This window comes from Lycorma delicatula, chromosome 4 (assembly GCF_047948215.1).
Source record: "Lycorma delicatula isolate Av1 chromosome 4, ASM4794821v1, whole genome shotgun sequence".
Taxonomy (NCBI): Eukaryota; Metazoa; Arthropoda; class Insecta; order Hemiptera; family Fulgoridae; genus Lycorma; species Lycorma delicatula.
In genome coordinates this window covers 2,935,234-2,957,142 of record NC_134458.1, presented here as the reverse complement: position 1 = coordinate 2,957,142, position 21,909 = coordinate 2,935,234, and the positions used below count along the sequence as shown (strand labels likewise).

General features: G+C 34.3%; 1 protein-coding gene across 10 annotated transcripts in view; it reads left to right on the top strand.

The window, feature by feature from the left end:
• The first annotated feature begins 1,272 nt into the window (after positions 1–1,272).
• LOC142323046 (FYVE, RhoGEF and PH domain-containing protein 6-like) overlaps positions 1,273–21,909 on the top strand; it is an 82,398-nt gene continuing 61,761 nt past the window's right edge. For 2 of the 10 annotated variants that reach the window (XM_075362150.1, XM_075362143.1), the window contains exons 1-2: positions 1,279–1,527; positions 11,133–11,175. In XM_075362150.1, coding sequence (XP_075218265.1) covers positions 11,147–11,175 — 29 coding nt within the window. In that variant the 5' untranslated portion in view covers positions 1,279–1,527; positions 11,133–11,146. Of the gene's footprint in view, positions 1,528–1,600; positions 1,775–4,687; positions 4,769–11,132; positions 11,176–11,255; positions 11,371–21,909 lie in introns of those variants that run through there. The other 8 variants (XM_075362151.1, XM_075362144.1, XM_075362148.1 and 5 more) reach the window with 7 other exon arrangements.

The window sequence follows — 21,909 nt, the reverse complement described above, 5'->3', positions numbered from 1 at the left end:
TTATTATTCCCTTTAAATGTAATAATTTATTTTCAACTTAATCTACTTTTATATGACTTGTTGAAATCATAATTTCAAATTATTATTTTTTTTTTATCAGTTTCTGTCCCATTTCATTTTTCTTTAGTTTTTTATCTTCTGTACATTTCATTACAACTAAGTTATAGTTGAATCAATATTACTCCTGGATATATTTCAGAGCCCATAATTTGGTTTTAGAATTTCTGCCTAATCATTATATAATCTATTTTATACTTTCCTGTATCTCTTGGTCTCACCATGCATAACTTTTATGATTTTTAAAAAGGGTGTTTGCACTCACTAGCTTGAGCTTATTGCAAAATTCTGGAAGCCCAGGTCCTCTTTCTCTAACCTAGCCTATACTTTACAACCATTTTCCCTTGTTTTATTTCTCTACTATGGCGTTCCTGTCTCCCAGTACTATCATCTTGGCCGGCCTTCGTGGTAGCGTTTCGGCCTTTCATCCGAAGGTCACGGGTTCGAATGCCGATCAGGTATGGCATTTTCACACACGCTACAAATCATTCTTCTCATCCTCTGAAGCAATACCTAACGATGGTTAAACAAAAAATTTCCTTTTGCATATTTAATTACATCATTTATTACTTCATACATGCTCTACTTTCTTATCTTTTGCTGAAGATGTTGGTATGTAAACCATTAATTTACATAACTTACAGCGTTATGTAAATCATGTAGTGTATTGCCATAGGTCATACTAAAGGCTTTCGACAGGAAAGTTTTGCTTTTAGTCTTTTATCCGACTTCTAGCCTGTGATGTCAGAAAGGTCATTTATAAGCTATTTAAATCCAACTAGCTAATGCTCATTTCTGCATTCAATGACTTTTCGTGCACAGGTAGTTCCTACTTGCCTCATCATTATTAAAACCATAGTAGCCGCTTAAACTTACGATTTACTTCCCTTAATTTAGTAGTGAACGAGTTCTTGTTACAGATTACATTTAGTGTCGGCAACGGGTTGCAATTAATTGTTCTCTTCAACGAATTATCCCTTTAATTTTTTACGATGTACTGTGGTTATTACTGGCAGCGTAGCACGTTTTAAGGATAAAGATGAGGACGTTAACCATAAAAGACTTGTTATGTTAAGAATCTTTTATACTTGTATAATTTTCTAATAAAAGACGACTATAATTGCAAATATCAGCACTCCACACAATGCAGTTACGTTGAAAAATCACTGCCGTCGTGATCTCATGAGTCTAGACAGAAAAGGCACCGATCATTAATCATACTGTCTAATTTTGTTGTCGAGTGAGTAATACGTAAAATGGTCGCTAGTTAGAGGTTAATTGTTTGTTGACATATTGAAGAATTATTTAATTATAAAGGTGTTCGATAAAGACCTATGTTTATCTCTGATATTTTTGAAATTACTTCTTGTACGTGTCAGGTGAATAAAAATCTGCCTTTCATAAACGATGCTTTCTTTCATGATTTGTATACAAAAACGTTGATAAATAGTAGAAGTAAGAACTGATTAGGTGAATATTACTGTATTGCTAACTTGAATTTACTTAATTTCGTTTATTTAAAAACATGCCAATTACCAGTTTTTTATTAGATAGTTTTTTTTAAATATTTGGTTAGTTATGGCACGTCTTTAGTTTTACTTACTGTTAATCTTTCGTGAAGGTTAAGTAATGAATGAATGACCAGAGCTCTTTGTATTCTTGTATACTTACAGTATTTCTTTGGACAATTTCTTTAACTTCTTAGATGTTATGTAAAGTAAGTTTCCGAGTATTTGTTCCTTAATTCTATAAATCGAAGCTGTTTATTTCATAAGTTACTTATTGGTTAAACTAATTTGAGAGGTTGTTTAAAATCATACATGTTTCATGTTTAAGATTTGTTTGTTAATTTTGATTTATTTAAAAATTTTTTATTGGCATATTATTGCTGTGAAAATCAGCTTTATTTTCATGTGTTTTGTAGGTTACCAGAGACAGACTGAAAGATCTGATGATATCATTGGTGTTGATATTACTTTTACTTTACTGATATTTACTTTTTTTATACCTATATTTTCGAGAGACTTCCTTAAAATGTTTCCATAATTATTTCTGTACTACATTGTTTTGCCAGTCACTGTTTCCTTCTTCACCTCATTACATCATCCTAATTTTCCTGTATTTTATTTTGGAAAACTTTACAATTACTTGTCTCATAATGTTTTTGTGGTATGCTCATCCATCAGTTGTCTTGAAAGAGACTATTATACAATTTATATATTTTGTTATCCATGGTCTGGGATTAAACTGTTGTCTTTCTACCCAAAATTTCCTCTCTTTCTTATTTAACATTTTAAAATTGTCCCTATATTTTCTACTTTGGTATTAACTTCTTAGTTTGTATCTATTATTAATTTAAACTTTAACTTCATATCATTTTACCATGTATTATCATACATATTATCCACGTAAATTTCATGTATTTATCATGTAACAGTGTTTTTTTGTAATTACATATCATTATTTATTCCACTGCAGATTTTCAGTGGGAACTACTCTATGAAATAATGAATATTATTCTACCTTCAGAAAATTTACTGGAAAGGACTTCATTATATCACATTAATTTTAATGAACAGGATTTAGTAAAACATTCACATACACCACATTTCAGAAATGTGGTTATAGTTTTTTATTTACTTTTAGGCGCATAGTACTTGATGTCTAACTTAACTTAGCTTTAATTTCTTCTTATTTGGACTATATTAAACATCAGTTAGTTGGTTCCCACCTCAACAATGTAAGAGCTGTTGTTCTCTTTCAGAATCATTCATTACTCTTTACCTTTCTGCAAATATTCAGTTATTGTGAAAGCATCTGCTATATGGCAACAGCAAAGTTTTATGATTTTTAGAGAGAGAATCTATTTTTGTTTAATAATAGAATTTTTATTTACAAAATTAGATAACCAAATGGAACAAAGAAACTTGGAACTTTTTGTAGGTGTTATCCTGTATAACTTTTTCTACTATATTAGTAGTGTGTTTTTGCAGATGACCTCTTACCATATGTTTTAAGCTTAGAGTTCTGAAGTTTGGCCTGCTAGAAACTCTTGCAATATAGACAGATTAAATTGAACCTGATACATAAAGGAATTTCTGTATTTCATATGGTGCCTGACCATGTGCTTGTTTAATCTCTTCAGCATGCTCATCTTATATTAACTAGGTTAAATTTAATCGTTATTTATAAAATGTGGACAGATGGAAGGAATAAAAAATTATTCACACAGTAGAAATTGTTATTGTATTGTTCTTCTTCACCTTGGTCTACAACCTGGGGTGAGCCTTGGTCTCCTCAACAATTAATCTCCATCGCTCTGTTCTCTTTCACCCTGATCTCCCATTCTGACACCTTCATTACCATGAAATCCATCAACACATCCATCCTGAGCTTGTTCTACTCTTTTTTTTTTTACAATGAATATTTTTGCATTTGATATATTTTTGGGCACTGCCTCATCATTCATCCTTGTTACATGTCCCAGCCATTTCAATTTTTGAGCCTTTAGAAACCACAATATACTCCCTCTCAATTATTTTGTCTATCTCCTCATTGTTATGGATTCTCCATACTCTATTCTCCTGCACAGGACCACAGATTTGCCTTAATATCTTTTAAAATCTTCTTAATATATTAATGTTACTTACTGTCAATGTCTAGATATCAGATTCATGGATAGCTACTGGTTTTATTAGTTTTGTATATTTGCAGCTTTGCCTTTCTGCTTATTAACTTTCGTTTGATCATTCCTAAGTTGCTAAATTATAATTTATTACCAGCTTGTATTCTTTCCTTCATTGTACTACTCAGCTTTACTGTCAGCTATACTCCCTATCCCTCAAAAACCTTTTCACCAACAATCGTATTCTGAGGCTGCCTCCTTTCTGATATTGTTGTTACCTATGTGTGTAATGGTATTAACAAAAAGGAAAAACGTTTTTCAAATATTTTTTAAGGATAGTAAAATTCTCATTGTAAATAAAATGTTATTTTATTAACTACGTGTATTATTAAGTAGTAGTGCAATTTCCTTCTTAGATTTTCTTAACTAATGTTATATAATTTATGGTATTTTCATTCTTATGAATTGTAAGAAAAAAAGTACTTTTTAATTTTTTTTTTGCCATTTATCATGGGTAGCCACCCGTTAATTTTTACTATGTAACTATTCTCTGCTATTACAGAAAGTATAAATTCTATTGATTTTCAACATCTTTAATATTTCATTTTGTCATCAGCTATTTGATTGGTTCGTTTGATGCAATTCTTCATTTATGTCTTGTTTTTTATGTCAGTAGCTTAAAATCAACATATTTCTTACATCCATACTATTATAACCAACATATTTATTATTTATTTCATACATTCTAATTGTTATCTTATATTCCTCTTTTTATCCTGCTGCACTTTCTTCTAGAATAGATTCACTAGAACCACCTCAATTATCAGTCATTAACCTTTTCTTTCTTTTTACATGATTCTGCTATAGACTTCTCTTTCCTCCAGTTCATCTTAAAATAAGAATGTATTTCTATTTTAGGTATGCATTAAAAATGTATTTAAATTAATAACTGCAATAGATATCTACTGTTCATTTATTAATAAAGAATATTTAAGTTTTTTTGGTGAAGGAAATAAAACTGGCTCAAAATTCACTCTGACTGAAATTCAACCTGTTTTTAAAATGGAGTGACAAACTGTAACTGAGGTAATTGAAATTGTATTTCGATGTTAGGCAATATTTTATTCAAAATGAAGTACATCAGATTTCATCAAAAAACATAATTTGACTGTAATGAAATATTGATGATAAAATATTGAAGTTATGTTTATAATTGATGATTAAAAAGTTATTTATGTTTATCTGTATCCCTTATGTTGCAATCATTATTGCTATTTACATTATTAAATCATGTTCTTTAGTTAATATATTGTTACAATTATATAAGTCCTGTTGATCATGGTGTTTCAAGCTGCTATTTTGCTATGGTGAGGTTATACTGATTTAGTTTTTGTTGTGATTGAAACCTTTATAACCTCTTAATTTTTGTTTGTTTTTATTATTATTTTTTTGTTATACTGATGACTAACAGATTTATATTATTATTAAAATTTATATTGTTATTTTCTATTTTCAATATGTATTATGTTTTAATGGAAGTTGTTGAGAAATTTTTATATATTATTTCATGTTCAGAGTTAATCTGCCTATTGCAGATTTCAAGGTAGTTTTCTTTGTGATCTCATCAACACTCTCATTACCTTCTATGTCTTTGTCCTGGCCTTCAATGCAATTCCACCTTTTTTGGGCATAGAAATGGAACTAAGTTAACCCTGACAGTACAATAACAATTTGGAGTTAAAGTAGTATGAACAGAGTGCTTCAGTGCTGCCTGAACATCATTGTAGATAAAAATTTGTGCTGGCCTCCGCAACCTATTTCACTATGCCAGTTGCAAATCTTAAGTAAGTGTTAATTTTGGTTTGGAAAACTATGGAATATCTATTTTGGGAAGCCCTCTGATAGACACCACGTATTTCAGCTCCCTCTGTTTATTGATTCTAGAAGTCTATACAAAACAGAAGACAATTTGTGGATACTGCAGGTGAAAATCCCTTTGTTCCTCCCTGTTCCCAACATGAGCAATGAATGAATGGGACGAATGAATAGATAGGCTTATTATATTTTGTTAAACTGTGTGTCAAATATAGCATAAAATATTCAGCACATAGCTGATAATTGCAGAGTATCCAGCATTAATAACATTTTCTTCCATCATCCATTGCTGAAAATTGTATTTGCTGCCAATTTGACCTAAGCAGTTATGCATAGAAATATAGGAAATAAATTATTATATACCAATATTAAACTTGTGGTGATACTTTAAAGGCGCCAGAAATACAAAGATATATTAGTCTCCAGAGGGTCATGAGAGTTTATACTTACTTATAGCTGGGCTTTCCTTTGCTATACCAAAGCACTGTATAAGATCTGTATTCTCATCACAGACTCATACAGCCCCTGGCATAGTCCTCAGTTTTGACCTAATGTATTTATAAGTAATGAATGCCCACCTGGCTTTCCCATTGATTTTATTCTGGCGAGCATTCCAGATAAGTCTCCCATGCAGCATAACTCCAAGATATTTAACCTCACCTGAAAGCTCCAGATTGATACCCAGCCTATGGTGTAATGTTTCTCTTAAGGGTTTTCTTCCTAGTAAAGAGAGACACTTTTTTAGCTTAATCCCCCAGGTAAAACCCTCTTTGTCACACATAACAATAGATATTGTTCAGAGCACTGGTGATTATTTAGGGTTCTTTAATCAGGACAAAGACATCCCCCTTGGATGAAGAGGTGAGTTAGGGCAGCTTCAGCTGCAGGATGCAGTTGGTATACAGAGGAACCGAGTCAGACTAGGATTAGAATCCTAGGACTAGAATTAATTGAAGAGCCTTATTAGGTTTGGTGACATCATATCGGATGGCTTCTTATGACATGGTATGTGTACTGGCTGTGACTCCCCCATGGACCTTTTTGTTCTTGTCTGCCCATAAGAATGAAGGCGGTGACAGTACTGAAGTTAAAAATGAAACACAGAGTATGGCAAGACAGATGGAACTTGGGTGTCAAGGCTGGATGGATGAGAAGATTAATTCCCGATTTAAAAGTATGGTAAAATAGAAGGTTTGGTGAGACGAGCTTTTACCTGACGCAGATGTTATCTGGTCATGGTAATTTTGAAGTATATTTGTATGGAATTGGGATTAGGGAGTCACCTGACTGTATGTATTGTGGTGAACAGGACCGGTTGAGCACACCCTCTTAAAGTGTGAGGAATGGATTGAACAAACTAGTCAGGCTAGTATTGCAAATCTGGAACTAGAGGATATAGTCCTGTGTATGCTGACATTGTAGAGTAACTGGAGAAAAGTGGAGGAATACTCGAGGGAGGTGCTTCAATGTAAAGATACGAAAGGTAGAAGTAGAGGGTTTTAGTGTAGGATTGGGTGGACAGCCCCAATCGGGAGAGCCAGTATGTCGAGGTGTGCTGGTTCCGATGATTGATTGAGCACTCCAAGGGAGACTAGGTTAGGGGATACAAATGAAAAGAACCAATACCGGTGGGGAGAATCCAGTAATGGAGTACCCCCCATTAGAGTGTGCAATAAAGAATGAAAAGATCCAACCGGGAGGCTGACCTGCCATGCCAGACTTACTGCCGGTAGGGGGGAATAAAGGACACTCCCCTGGGCTGAGTTTTACTTAACTGTATGTCCAGCCCGGGAGTAGGGGGGAAAAAAAGCTGGATAGAAGTTGGTCTGATGAATCTGTAGCCTCCTCATTATGATATAAAATGGTTAAACAGGTCCTCTGCAGGCTCAGGTAAGCTGTGACCCCTAAAGTATTCATACCTCCTAGGAATCAGTTATCAGCCAACATCACAAGAGTTTGATCTCGAGATGAAATATTGTTGGAGTTGATAACTCTTCTCAGAAGTCCCCAGACACCTATTTTTTATGACCAGGAATTCCAGGTGCATTGCTGAAAATCTTGGGAGTCTTGAATGATCTTTCTTATAATTCTACCTTAGTCATTGCTATTTTGATTTTGATTTTCTTTCCATTTTACATTTCTCTGTTCAGTATGCTTTCTAGATATTTGTACTGTTTTACTTGATTATTGTTTCCTATTTTTATTACTTTTGTTTTAACATTAATTTTCATATTCTAATCTTGTTAATACATTCTAATTTTGAATATTCTGTGCTTCATTTTTCTAGAGGACAGTATCATCTGTGAAATTTATTCTATTTGTTTTCTTTTCTCTAACATTTACTTATAGTGAATTTTTTATTATAATCTCTCAATACATATTAGATAAGCATATGTATTAAGCAGTACATACTTTGCAACACCTTTACTTTACTCCTCTTCTTAGGTCAAACCACTTTGTGTGTATTTTACTTTTACAGCTATTTTCTGATTCCAGAACACTTTTGGATTAATTTCTATTTTTCCAATTTATTCATTGGCTTTTGGAACATTTCCATTAGCTTATCTTATTGACACTGCTTGTGCCACTTCATTTCCTGAATCCATATTGCTCTTCTGTTACCATTTGTATTTTGTCTTTTACTGAGTCTTTTGTCTATAATTCAAAGAATTATTGCTGAATGCAAAATTAAAATAGTTGTTTTTAATTTCTATACATTACTGCATCATGCATTTTGTGGATTGAAATCATGGTTGTCTTTGGAAAATCTGATCACATCTCCACTGTTGTAAATCACATTACACTATTTTGCCACTTATAATTTTTTTATCAAGACATAATCACATTTAGCCGTACAGCTTTTGTGTTATTCATGTCTTTTATTGCTTGTGTAACTTCCAATTTTAAGATTGCTGTTCGTATTCCATATTCTTCCATTTGATCTATATTTTCTATGAAGAGATAATTTAGATTTCTATTAGGCTGGCATAGTCCCTCCATATTTATTCATCCTTTTTAGTACCTTATTCTCTTTGTTTAACTCTTTATAATTTCTGTTGGCAATATCTTAATTGCTTGCACCCTTTTTCCAATTGTGGAAATCACATACAGTTTAAAAATATTGTACTTTTTAAAATTAAATTTTTTATTGACATATCCCTGACTGTCTAGGATTTAAATATTATGAAAACTACTACTTATAAAATATTATTACACTCAAAGAGAAGTGAAATTAGTGCAAAGAACTAACAATTATTAATTTAATATATTAAAATACACATAATTTACTACTTATAAAATATTATTACACTCAAAGAGAAGTGAAATTAGTGCAAAGAACTAACAATTATTAATTTAATATATTAAAATACACATAATTGTTTATTTTTTAGTTACAGTTAATTGGCTTTTCTTTTAATCTGTTTTTAACACAAAAATCAAGTAAGTCATGGGTTTGTTTTTCCTTGAGATTGATGTTTTAATATTAGTGATATTTTGTCTCATTTAAACTTGGAACATTTTAAAACTTTATTCATAGCTTGTATGTGGATACGCATTCATAATGTCTATAGAAATGAATGGTAAATGAAATTCATCTATAACCAAAATTTACATTACTGTTTAAAAAATATAAGTTATTTAAATATACTATTAAAAAAAATAATATACAGAGTGGTACACAAAATGATCCAACATTTGGTTTGATTAAAAAAATATTTATTTCAATCTCAATACAGAAAAGTAAAATACAATGTGTTTACCATATACCTGGAGATTATGTTCAGCTTATCACATGTTCAATATAAAAACCATCACATCTAGCAACTTCAACATGAACTCCTATGTTGTTATTAACTCAATGACACATTTCTTCAGCTACCTCAATGATCAGCATACCTCAATGATCAGCACTCGCAGTTCCATCACTGTACAAGGATGTTTAGGGAAAATTCTTCTCCTTTAGAAATCCCCAGAGAAAATAATCACTTGGATTCAAATCAGGACTTTTTGGGGGCCAGTTTCATCCACACACAAAACGATTAGGAAATCGGTTTGAAATGGCATTTGCGTTAAAGTTTCATGCAGAAGGTTTTTTCTTTTTTGAGGTGGATGAACCCCATTTGCGGGTGCCGAAGCAGTGTTGGACTCGCTAACAGGTTCCGCAAGCTGTTACAGAAAATGCGTATGTATTCCTGCGCACTACTGACAAAACCTCCACCCCTGGCGACTCCACCAACTGGGAAACTGCTAATAAAGCATTACTTCTGGAGGGGGGTAAGTGCACACACACACACACACACACACACAATCGGTCTCCACTAGCAAACATCATCCATACCAAACCACTACAAGAATACCTAAAGAGAAAACACATTCAGAAAAATAGAACACGTAACAGGTACTAAGACGTACCACACACATTTATACATTCATAAAATCAAGCCAACACAAGATAAGTGCACCACAGTCATGAAGACATGGCCACAAGACATAACTTATCCACGAAAGTACGCTCAAAAGTTAATTAAATTTTCACAATCATACAGAGTACACAAAACACACACCCACCAACTAACAGAGAGTCTAAAACAACATTAACTGTGTGTGGTCTGGCTCCAACCTGTATGGACCACTCATTTTCTAATTGAAACCCTTTTGTAAGAAGCTGAGGAACAAAATTATTATGCAGCATGTTTAGATGATGTTCACTGTTCACTGTATGATTAAAAAAGAATGGACCTGTTACCCCATAAATTCAGATAGTGGTCCATATTGTAATTCTTGGAGCATGATGCACCTTTTCATGAAGCACGTGTGGATTATTGGAAGCCCAAAAATGCACATTTTGTTTATTAACAACCCCATCTAGGTGAAATTGTGCGTTATCTGAAAACCAAATAATGTTCAACAATATGTCTTGGTTCACAGTCCTTTCAGTGAATGCTATTCTTTGATGTTTATTGTCAACTGTTAATTTAGGCAACTCTGTTATTTTGTATGAATACAAATGCAAATCAATTTTTAAAATTTGCTGCACAGATCGCCTAAAAATTCCAAGTTGTGCTGCTGCTTTTCTTGTTGATTTGCCTGGGCCCTCAGCAACGCTGTTCTGACAGCTTTGACATTCTGTGGAGAATGAACATTGGCAGGTCGTTCGTGCTTACTTTCAAATACCAAACCATCACTATTAAATTTTTCATAAATTCTACATATTGTTTTATATCAGGGCCACCACTGAGTTTGAAATTGTTCACGAAACCATCTTTGTGTAAGCACCACACTTTTTGTTTCAATAAAAACACCGTCTTTACGCGCTTATCAACAGTCAGTCTTCCTTTGTCAGCTGTCTTGAAACAATATACAGACAGCGCACTTGGAAAGAGAAGAATCAAATATTCATGAACTGTTGACACTCTGCCAACATAAAACACATTAATGTAAACAATTATTGCCAAAACAAATGTTTTGCATCATTGGATCAATTTTTGTGTGCGGTCCTGTATATATATATATATATATATATACATATAATATAATATATATAGATATACACATATTTATGTATGTTTTACAGGTCTCCAAGAAGTTATGATGAAAAATGGATTCAAATACTGTAGGTCAGTTATTAAGTTTATATTCATCAATTGTGGTACTCATAAGTAAAAGGTTGATTAACGATTTATATCTTAATTCTCCATACTTTGCCTGCTTGATGAGTCTACTTATTTCATGGTTTTGCTTAAACACATTAAATGGCTTTGAAAGAGGCATATATTTTTTATTTTGTGCTACTACAAATTCTTCCGGTGGCAGTAAGGATATTATGGCTTTTTGTACTGACTAACTTATTTTTATAAGATATGAATTACACAGATTATAGTAAAATTAATTAACTTCTATTAAACAAACTCCCTACTAGTTTTTAATAATCATGTTTCTCATCAGGCCCTATGTAAATGTAAATTCAGAATGAATTTACATTTGCATCTATAAAAACATCTTGCATTACAAAATGTAATTTACATTACAAAACATTTATAGATGTTAGAATTGTAGTAGGATGGATGTTATAATTATATATTGGATTATAGTTGTGCTATGGTCATATGGAAATACTAAGTACCTGCATTATATTCTTGGCGGTTATATTGATAAGTAATATATTTGCCTGTTGAAATGATTATTTTCAGACCATTCACTATATATAACATCAATGCTAAAAATCTATATGTAGAGATTATGTCATCAAAAGCCCATAAAGTTTAATTATAAGATGTATTTGAAGGATGCGTGTAGAAAGGGTGAATGGAGTTTAGGAAAGGTATTTACATGAGTCAGCTTGCTGTGGTATTGTAAAGTATTTGTATTATCTAGTTCATTTACGCTCATTAAATTTCTCTTAAAGATTTATGTAGTTATTTCAGTGTAGGTTGCTGACTGTATGATCTAGCTAATTAAGTACGTGGCTAGTGGACTGCTCTCTGTGAAGATCTGACATACCTGATCTTCCTTTGAGGTTTAGTCTCTTAGTTTCTACCATCCTCTTTGACATTGGGGATTTTTCCTTTTCTATCTTCAAAACTGTTGACCAGTCTCATTGGTACTACTTGTTTGATACCGCTTTTTTGATTTGTCATAGCATTATCAAAGACTGTAAATGCTTATACCAGACAGCCCTACTGCAGTTACCTGTGTTGCTAATGGACTATCAGGATCCTGCAGTTAATTGTATGTGGAGGGCCATTTGCTATTCACATGGAACATACCTGTTAGTTGAGGATTATCTACCTAATGCTTAACAACAAAAATGATAGGAACAGAAGTAGTGTAGGGTAGATTTTAAAACTGGATGGAAGTTAAAAGACCAACAAGAAATACCCTTCAACTAAAAATTTATTTAGCTGCTATATTATTTTCAGTCTGTTAATAATGATGTATTATTTTTTTAAATAGTTATATAATATAAATCTATTAGAAATGTTTTTGGAATAAATACTATTCTGCCAATCTTCATGGAAGAATGTATTGTTTCTACTTTTTATTCAAAATTTTCTGGGTTTGAATCTCAATCAGACTCTGTTTTTTCATATACTGTAAAATTTCCTTATCTATTTATGCGTAAGGTGTAATTTTATGTGGTGAATTAACTACAAAAAAGATAACATATGTTGTTTATACTGGTCAGTGCCTAGCCATGCAGTGGTTTTTTAATTATCACTATTATGTAGATACTAGCTGGTCAGGGCTAACTTCACTCACCGTCTAGCCAGGATGCTCTGCCCCTGGACGTTCGTAATCTTATTTTTATGAGAATATTAAATATTCTAAGAAAAGAAATATTAGTGCGCTGAGAATATTTTTCTGAACATTTTGGTATTTTTATGTTTAAAATAGGCTCAATGAGTGAGTAGATATAGAATTTAATGGTTTTTAATAGAAATATAATGTTAACATTAGCCATATTGAAAGTGGGGACTTGGCTTGTGTGTGCTTGTGTGAGGGTTGTGTTAGTTGCCAGTCCAGCTCCTGCTGCTATTGGCGCAGAACAGACCACATGATGCGCCGACCAGAGTGAGCTAACGACTGTCTCCCACTAAATAAGAATTTTTTTTTTACTGTCAAATATTAACTAATAATCACTTTCAATTAATAAAATTAAAAATATAAATAAAAATAATGTACGCTTTGAAATTAAATAAAATAATCTGTAAATTAATTGACAATGGACTGCTTCTAGCAGGAGAGGGTAGTGGAGGGAGTCATGTGCAGCCACCTGGCACACCACCATTGGTACCCTCTGTGCTAGTAGCAGCTAAAACATAAATGTGTGCACATATGACAAACAAACAAACTCGCATACCATCCTTTTTTTACGAGAAAAATTTGATATTTCAGATTGAATATTTAAACATCAAATATTTTAATATAAAAACTATTATTAATTATAAGTATCTGTATAGCAATGCAGCCAAGAATCACTTGTAAGCCTGATAGAATTAGTGAACTGATACAATAGATAAAGTGCTATGTGAAATCTTGTTTATCTTTTCAGTGCTATGAAGATAAGCAAAACTCTTGTTTATCTTTTTTGTGTAGTTTAATTGATCAGTGTACTCCCTTTTCTTTTCTTCATTACACTATGTTGAGTAGTTTCCTGATAAGTACAGCACTTTTTATATGACTGTAAACTGATTTTATTTACTTAAAAAGGCTGAGAATTGCCCTCAGAGGGCATCAGTTGTATTATTGAATGGATAGGCAAAAATGAGAAGAATGGTGCTTTCTTAATATTTTCTTAGAGCAGAGCCAGTTGAAGACCAGTAAGCAAATAAATGACACTGCAAACAAAATTTAAAATTCCATACCAGATTGTGTAAGGTTTGCAGGTAGATGTCAGTGAAGTTATTAAGAATTCTAAATCTTATTGATTTTTCACTCAATTCAAATTATTGTATATATTTCAGTCCTGTTTATATTATTTATCAGCAGCATTTGTATTGGAACAATGTTTACTTTATTTTTCTGTGCTGGTAATATCAAAGTCTCTGCTGAAGTGAATGAGTGATTAAGCTGATAGTAAAACGTTACATTGTATCAATTATGTAACATTGTGGGCAGCTGTTATTACTTATGTGATGTTAAAACAGTTACCAGAAGACATTTATTGTTTATATAATTACAAGGATCATTCAAATATAAACTGGAACTGTTTACTTAACTTTATTGATATTAGATAAACTTACCAATAAATTACCTTATTTTTCTCCATAGTTTCTTTCATTCACTGCACTGGGTATCATTTTCTCCACTGGGTAGACAGCTTCCTGATCCCCTCATCAAAATAACAGGATGGCTTCTCCAACAACCAGTTGTGTATGTAATGCTTGACTCCAACATTTTGTATACGTAATGCTTGACTCCAACATTTTGTATACGTAATGCTTGACTCCTACATTTTTTTAGAATCTTTCCCCTCCTAAAGCTTCCTTCAGCAAAAAAATGTGTGGAGATCATACGGTGACAAGTCTAGACTGTATGGTGGGTGTTCATGAGGTGTCCAATGCATTTTAACGAGTTTATTGTGAGTCATTGTTAGTGCCTTGTGTTGTTGTGTAGGAGGATGTTGCGAATCGGTTGCCTGCATCTCATTTGTTGTAATAAGCAGCCCTACTTCATCCAACCACTGGCAGTAGTATGTCACATTTACTGTCTTTCATTTGTTCTGGAAATCAATCAGCAGCACATCTTTTGAGTCCCAAAATACACTTGCTAGATCATTTCCAGCTGAAAAGCATTTCTTGCCTTGATTGATGCTCCTCCCATTTTTTCCACCACTCCAAACTTGTTCCCTTGCTTTACAGGATGTAGTGGTGGATCCATGTTTCATCACAAGTCACAGTACAGTCCAAAAATGGCTCTCCTTCCTCAAAGTAATTCAGAAGGTACTGACAGTTGTCTTTCTGGACATTTTTCTGTTCCTAGTGAGAATACGTGGAACCCACTTCGCTGGTACTTTGCTATATCCAAGAGTGTCTGATAACATTGTATGCACACTCCAAACACTTATGCTCACCTCTGATGCAATTCAACAATGGTTATGCGGTAGTAACCTTCCACAAGGTCATGAACAGCCTGAATATTGCCATCATTGATGCTGGTCCATGGATGATGTTCATGACTTTTGTGCTCCATTGCACCATGCCCACTTTGAGATTTTTGGCTCAAACACTTGAGTTTTTGACAGGGTAGCATCTCCGAACTGTGCCTGGAATCAAATCAAAATTTTAGAGGATTTGACATCTTCGTTGGTGAGAAATCAAATTATAACTTGTTGCACAACAGACGGTGCTACCTCCTCTTTTCTTACAGGCATGGATGGCCGGTTGCTCCTATCTATACATATCCAACTAACTACCCACAGCATCCCACCACATTCACTGTTCTTCTTCAGTCTGCGTGGCAAAATTTTGCTTTATATTTGGATGACTCATATAAAATAATTATAATGTAATTTATTTTATGAGATCAACCAAAGTACTGAATAAATAATATAATTTATTTTATGAGATCAACCAAAGTACTGAATAAATATACTATATAAATAAATTACTACACTCTGAAGTATAGTAAAGAAAGTTCAGTTAAATGGACAACATACATAATTGCTTTACTTAAAATTATTTTTATTTGATTTTAATTTGAAGTTTTGGTTTTTAAGTTTAATTTGATTTTATGTCTTGACATCATATTTTACATATATATACATTTTTACAATTTAATTTTAATTAATTTTTCATATTTTTAAATATTGTTTTAATTTTTAATTTAACTGAATAAAAGTTTAAAATAAAAAGATTAAAGGTTTTAAATTTTAAATAAAATAAATAAATGCATGATATGTTATTATATTTTATGAAGTTTGTAATGTAATTTGAGTTGAATATATAATGCAGCTGATGATGCAAGTAAATTGCAAAAGTGCTCCTGCATATATAGTGGAATAAGGTAAGTCATCCTGCTTTATTTATTCTGTACTTTGGTTGATCTAATAAAATAAATGTACTTGTATATAGTACAGAGGAGTATGATTCTTAAAAGAATTGATTTAAAAAAAAATAATTATAGAATCAGCCAGCTTGTTGGCATTTGGCCTTATTTTGGTTTTTATGTGGCCTTGTAGTAGGAGTTGTGTGTCAGCGTTCAGAACCCACTTCAAATCTGGTTGTATTTAATTTAAATAATAAAGTTTTAAATTACAGTAGTTGTAATGACAAATGCATGACAGAGTGTGGGGAAGGGCAGATAGTATTAATATTTCATTCATTGATAAGATAGTATGTATATTATATGTTTCTTAATTTATAAATCAAAATTCAAAGTAATAAACTGATTATGTTATATATGTTTTATATTGACGTTATTCTGTCAGACTATCCCACATTTTTCAAAGAATATTACAGTAGTTTGTTATATAGTATTGCGGTATTGAATATGTTTGTAATCTTGACACAGTTTATTATAACTAAAATTGATAATATCAAGGGTTTAAGAGCCAGTATTGATGTCAAATCTCCCCTTTACAAAACATGTAGCCGACATTGACTAATGGGCTGAAAGGGTCTTGTGGGTTTAGAAAGTTAAAATTTTAAAAATTTGAATACAGATTGTATCAGATGATTGTCTTCTATTCTTGAATATTGTTCAACTGCCTGGAAATATGATAGAGCATTTGCTGAATGTAAGGGTGAGGTAGTTTAGGAAAGGTTCATCTACTACTACATTAAAAATGGCATGGTTTTTTCTGGAGTTTATAGTGAACTTTGTTCTTATATAGTTTTATACAAAAACTATATAAGAGTGACTCTTCTACACAGAATATAGCAAGAAAACTTGCTTTGTATATTTACACAGTATTACTTAAGTAACAGAAATACCTGCTGTACATATTAATGTAAAGATAGTTCCATACAGAAGTGTTAATCATGAAAGAAATCTATTGTATGGAAAACTTTACTATTGCCTGTAACAAGATGCCTAAAATATTCTAAGGAGATCACAACATTTTTTTGGAGAGTTGCATATTATCTTTTAAAGAAATACTCTGAATTTAAGATTGTTTTTTATAATGTAAATATGGTTGTTAGTATGTCTTCAGTATGTATGTTTTATTTGTATCTGTATTAGTTGTATTTAAACAGCATCCAAGAAATTAATGATGTATACTTATATCGGGTATAAAACTATGAAGCTTTTTATGTCATGACTCGTGTAGCATACTAAATTTAAGTACTACTCTATTGTACTGTTTCCTCTACTATTTGGTTATAGACAAGCTTGTAGGAGGAAAAAGCAGGATGTAGGGAAGCCCTATTATTAATAATTGCAATGATATGATAAGTTGCACTGGGTAAATTGGAAATTCATTTTTTCTCCATCTATATTCAATTTAGAATTTCTGTCAGTGTATTTGTTTGCATGTTATTTGCTTAAGATTCACAGATTGCTGGGCTGGTCTGAATTTACTTTTTTAATACAAATTTAATTTCTGTATTAATCTGAAGCATTACATGTAAGGCATTGTTTCATTGTACATGGAGTACAATAATTTATTTTTATTTTTTTGTTTTATGTCGGAGGAGGGAAAATCTGCAACCAGACACTCAGCAGCCTGTACTACTGGGTGTGTGGGGTTTCCTTCCGAAGCAGAGACCCACTAAGAACCCTCTCCCTTCACACAGCATGTGGATGGGGTCGCCTAAACAGGCACATATCATTCCTGCTTGAGCCACCTTCAGTGCCAATCTCCAGTATATCTTATTCCTTAAGATTTCTAGAGACCGATCCCATACTGGTGGAGCTGCATAGAGAGTAATGGAGGTCACCGTCGAAGCTGTTACTCTCCCTTTTGAAGCTCTAGGTCCAGTGGCATTAACCATCAGTCAAGTGACCCCGATGCTATCCCTCTGCCTTCTTGAGTGTTTCTTCAATGTGAGACATGAACCCCCTCTACTTGACCAACCACACAGCCAGGTATTTAGCTTTCCTCAAGGGGGTCAAGTTAGCCACATCCATTTTTATGGAGAATCTACGGATTTGTCGCCTTCCAGTCATCAAAATCATGTCAATCTTTTGGGTAGAAACCAAGAGTTGTCTGTCCGCCAGCCATCTCACAATATGCTTTAATGTACTGTTAGCCAGTAGCATTACCTCTTGAAGACTCCTTGCCATCACTACAATGATGAGGTCATCCGCGTAGGCTACCATATCCAAACTGGGTAGCAAATCCATTCTCAATAGGTCGTCATAAGCCACGTTCCAAAGTAGGGGGCCCAATATTGACCGCTGGGGGATCCCCTTTCCTCAGGCATAACGACCTCCTCATCCTCTTCCAACAGGATCTTCAGCTTCCTATCCACCAGTTATTCTTGAACCATCCAAACTAAATAAGGGGCCACCTTTCTATCATGCAGCTGATTCAAATAGTATCCCATTTGATGCTATTAAATGTATTTTTGATGCCCACAAAGATCACCAATGGGATACGTCTGGTGTGCCTCATCACCCTAGCCGCCGCATCTGCAAGTTCCATCCCTCTATTATAGCATTGATTGAGGATCTGCTTTTTCTAAAACAATATTGTCTAATAGACAACCCATCCCGCCGTTTCAGCTCTTGCTCCAACCTCCTTGCCAGAAGAGCTTCAAAGTCCTTACCCAAAGTATTTATTAGGGATATCAGTCTGAACCCTCTGTCACCTTTCCTTACCAACACAAGTGTTGCAGTTTTCCAGCTCTTCGGGATGTATTTTCTCTGTTTGGCCTTATTGAACGAGGTCAGCAGCGTCAGAGGTGACGTCTCAGCAATTACTCTGATGATGTCTGCTGTGATGCCGTCAGGTCCAGGACTCTTATGCAGTTTAAGTTTAGAGACCGCATGTTCTAGCTCTTCTACAGTAAGCCTTGGTAGTTCTTCGGCTATAATCTCTCTATGTCTTCAATCTAGATCCGGAAGAAAAAGTGCCTGTACAGCATTCACCAGAACCTGACCATAACTATCCTATAGGCATCCCCAAAAGGGTCATCATCGAGTTTACTGGAAACCTCCTTCCATTTCTCTCTCTTTTATCTGATTATTGCCCTTCTGAGGTCTTTCCTAGCCAATCTAAGCTGTGAAAACATAATCTCATCCAATGAAAAATCCTGATGCCTCCTTCTACGTGTTAAGATAGAGTTTAATGTAAGTCTATCTGATTCCCACAATTTCTGTGTTCCATCAGTAAACTGGTCTGTGTCTGTCTTGGTTATCCTGACCATCCAGGGCCTCTCTGCAGGCTTCAACTATAGCATCATGAAGCTCATCTGGCTCTAACTCATCATGTCCAGTTACCTTCTCCACAAACCTTTCCCAAACTCTCAGTATCTTTGTCACACATCTTCCAAGACCCCACGTACTCAGTGTGGCTACTTAGAGGACCCCTACGATCATTTCAGTACATCTATGGTTGCTGAGCATCTCATCCTTCAACACCCACCAAATAAACACTGCCTGTGTAGGTCTCTGTAATGAATGTTAAGTCCAAAACAGATCCTCCATTATCCCTATGAAATGTGTGAATGCCTTTTTAGCGTTCACACACACCATGCCAAGAGATGCCGTAACATCAGTGAGTTGTCTGCCCCTCTCATTGGATATCTCATTTCCCAGCTCCTGGCATTTGGCATTAAAATCTTCTCTTATAAATACCAGGTCCCTCCATTTCCTTATTTCTGAAGCTAGATCTTCCACAAACTTGCCAAATTCCTTGATAGGTATGATTGGGGAAATGTAACAGCTGAAGAAGGACATCCCTGCAACAGTGACCCAAACAAACCCTTTACCTTCTCCCTTATCAGTGACAGTGTACTGTCTAGTCACTATGGTGATGGCAAATGAGCATTCGGGATCTGTGATCCATCATCCTTCACAACACTGAGATTAGGTACTGAGACCAGCAGGAGGTCCACATCAATATCCCTTGCAATGGCCCACTGAGATCATGGGATTGACGGCTCCTGTTGGTATTTGGTTGCTTACATAGAGGGCTCCCCTGTCTGTGGCCCTCCACACCACATTTCCAGCAGGTCATAGGCTCCCTGCAACCAGACTTAAAGTGCCCTTCCTTGCCGCAGTTTAAACAACTGCGGGATGTCAGGGGCTTGTAGCCCATCTCTCATCTTCAAAGCAGGGGATTACCCTACAGGACACTACCCCTACACGGAGATGACCTCTTTCCATTAGTTTATCTGCCTCCTCACTATTAATTGTTAACAAGGCCACCTGTGTGTTAGAATGGGCAGGTGTTGACTTCATAGATTGCTTTCTCTTGTTGTGAGTCTCAGTTACAGCAGCCGCAGCACTGATCACCTCTTCCCTAGTCGTTAAGGCATGTATGTCCTTAATGTTAATTATTCGGGTTCAGACTTCCTTTTTTAATGCCACCTTAACACACTGAATCCCCTCTTGGAGTTTTTTAATTAGCTTCTCAGGACCCTCAGCTTCATCTTACTCTGATTAAGATGTCCTCTCCCTGCCCCTTATGGACAGAGAGAATTTCCGAATCTATGTCTGTAACTCCTCTCTTGACTTCCCTAAGGAGGTCAGCGAAGAGGCCTGTCGCTCGTGGTCTGTTGCTCTAACAGCTAGAGTCTTCGTCCTTTCTACCATTGCCACGCTGATAGATCTAGCTCTCTTGGCTTTAGTTTTACTCACATTTTCAATGTAGAGAACAGTTGTCCTATAGTCATGTATTCCACCATCCCTTGTATTCCCATGTATTCCAGAACTTTCCTTGTCACCCTGGCTGCTTTGCTCTCCTCGACTCCAAAGATAACATGTAGTTTAGCTTGGAAAAAGATTTCAGCAATACCTTTCCTTAGATGTGAAATATTCTCCTTTCCTATAGAGGAATCAATAACGAGAATAAACAGTCTCCTTTCAAAGTTCTTCAGGTCATCTCCTCGGAGAACTGTGGCTGACTCCTTACAGGCAAGCAGCTGACCTGCAGCCATCAAATATTTAACCCTTGGAGCCACTTTAAATGTTGACTCAGAGAATCTGCTTTTCGGCTTATTGAGATGGAGTATAACAGCAATGTCCCTCTCTTGTTCTAGAAATACCAGTTCATCCATTTCCACGGCCTTGATGAACCATTCTCTCCTCTATTTAGTGGCCATGAGGACATTTATATCGTCATTCTTGACACCGTCCTCCAATTGGCATAACAGTTCACTGCTACCGGCATCAGTCCTGGTCTGACATGCAACTGTAATTTATTGCTTTACACTAACTCTCTATCTTTTGATAGCTGTGACATCTGTAAAGCATTTATAGTAAAATAGGTACCAATCAGGATCACTTTCTCTGATAGTAATGATGTCCATCATACAAACCGATCCCTGTGGTGAACAGAGTGAAGGTGTTGGTTGTGAAGTTGTATGTAATCTACATTTTGTGGGCTTGACATGCACAACAGTATATTCAGCTCTGTGAAGAAGGCAACAAGAAACCAGCACTGTGTACATTATGTTGTAAACCTGGCATGGAGTGCTTGTTATTTTGAGAATGACTGTATTATTTGGGAGTTGCTTATGAGTGTCAGATCACCTATGATTGTGGTTATGGTATTTAACATACATACCATTTATATTGAACTTTAAGTACGGTTTTAAAACTAAATGCATCCAGATAATTCTATTACGAGGTGAACATTAAGGTTTAAATCAAGCACATTTTCTATTTTACAGTGATTTTATTTTTAATTTAAGTACTAATACTTTGAGTCTCTGACTAAATTATGTTCTATCACAAATAAC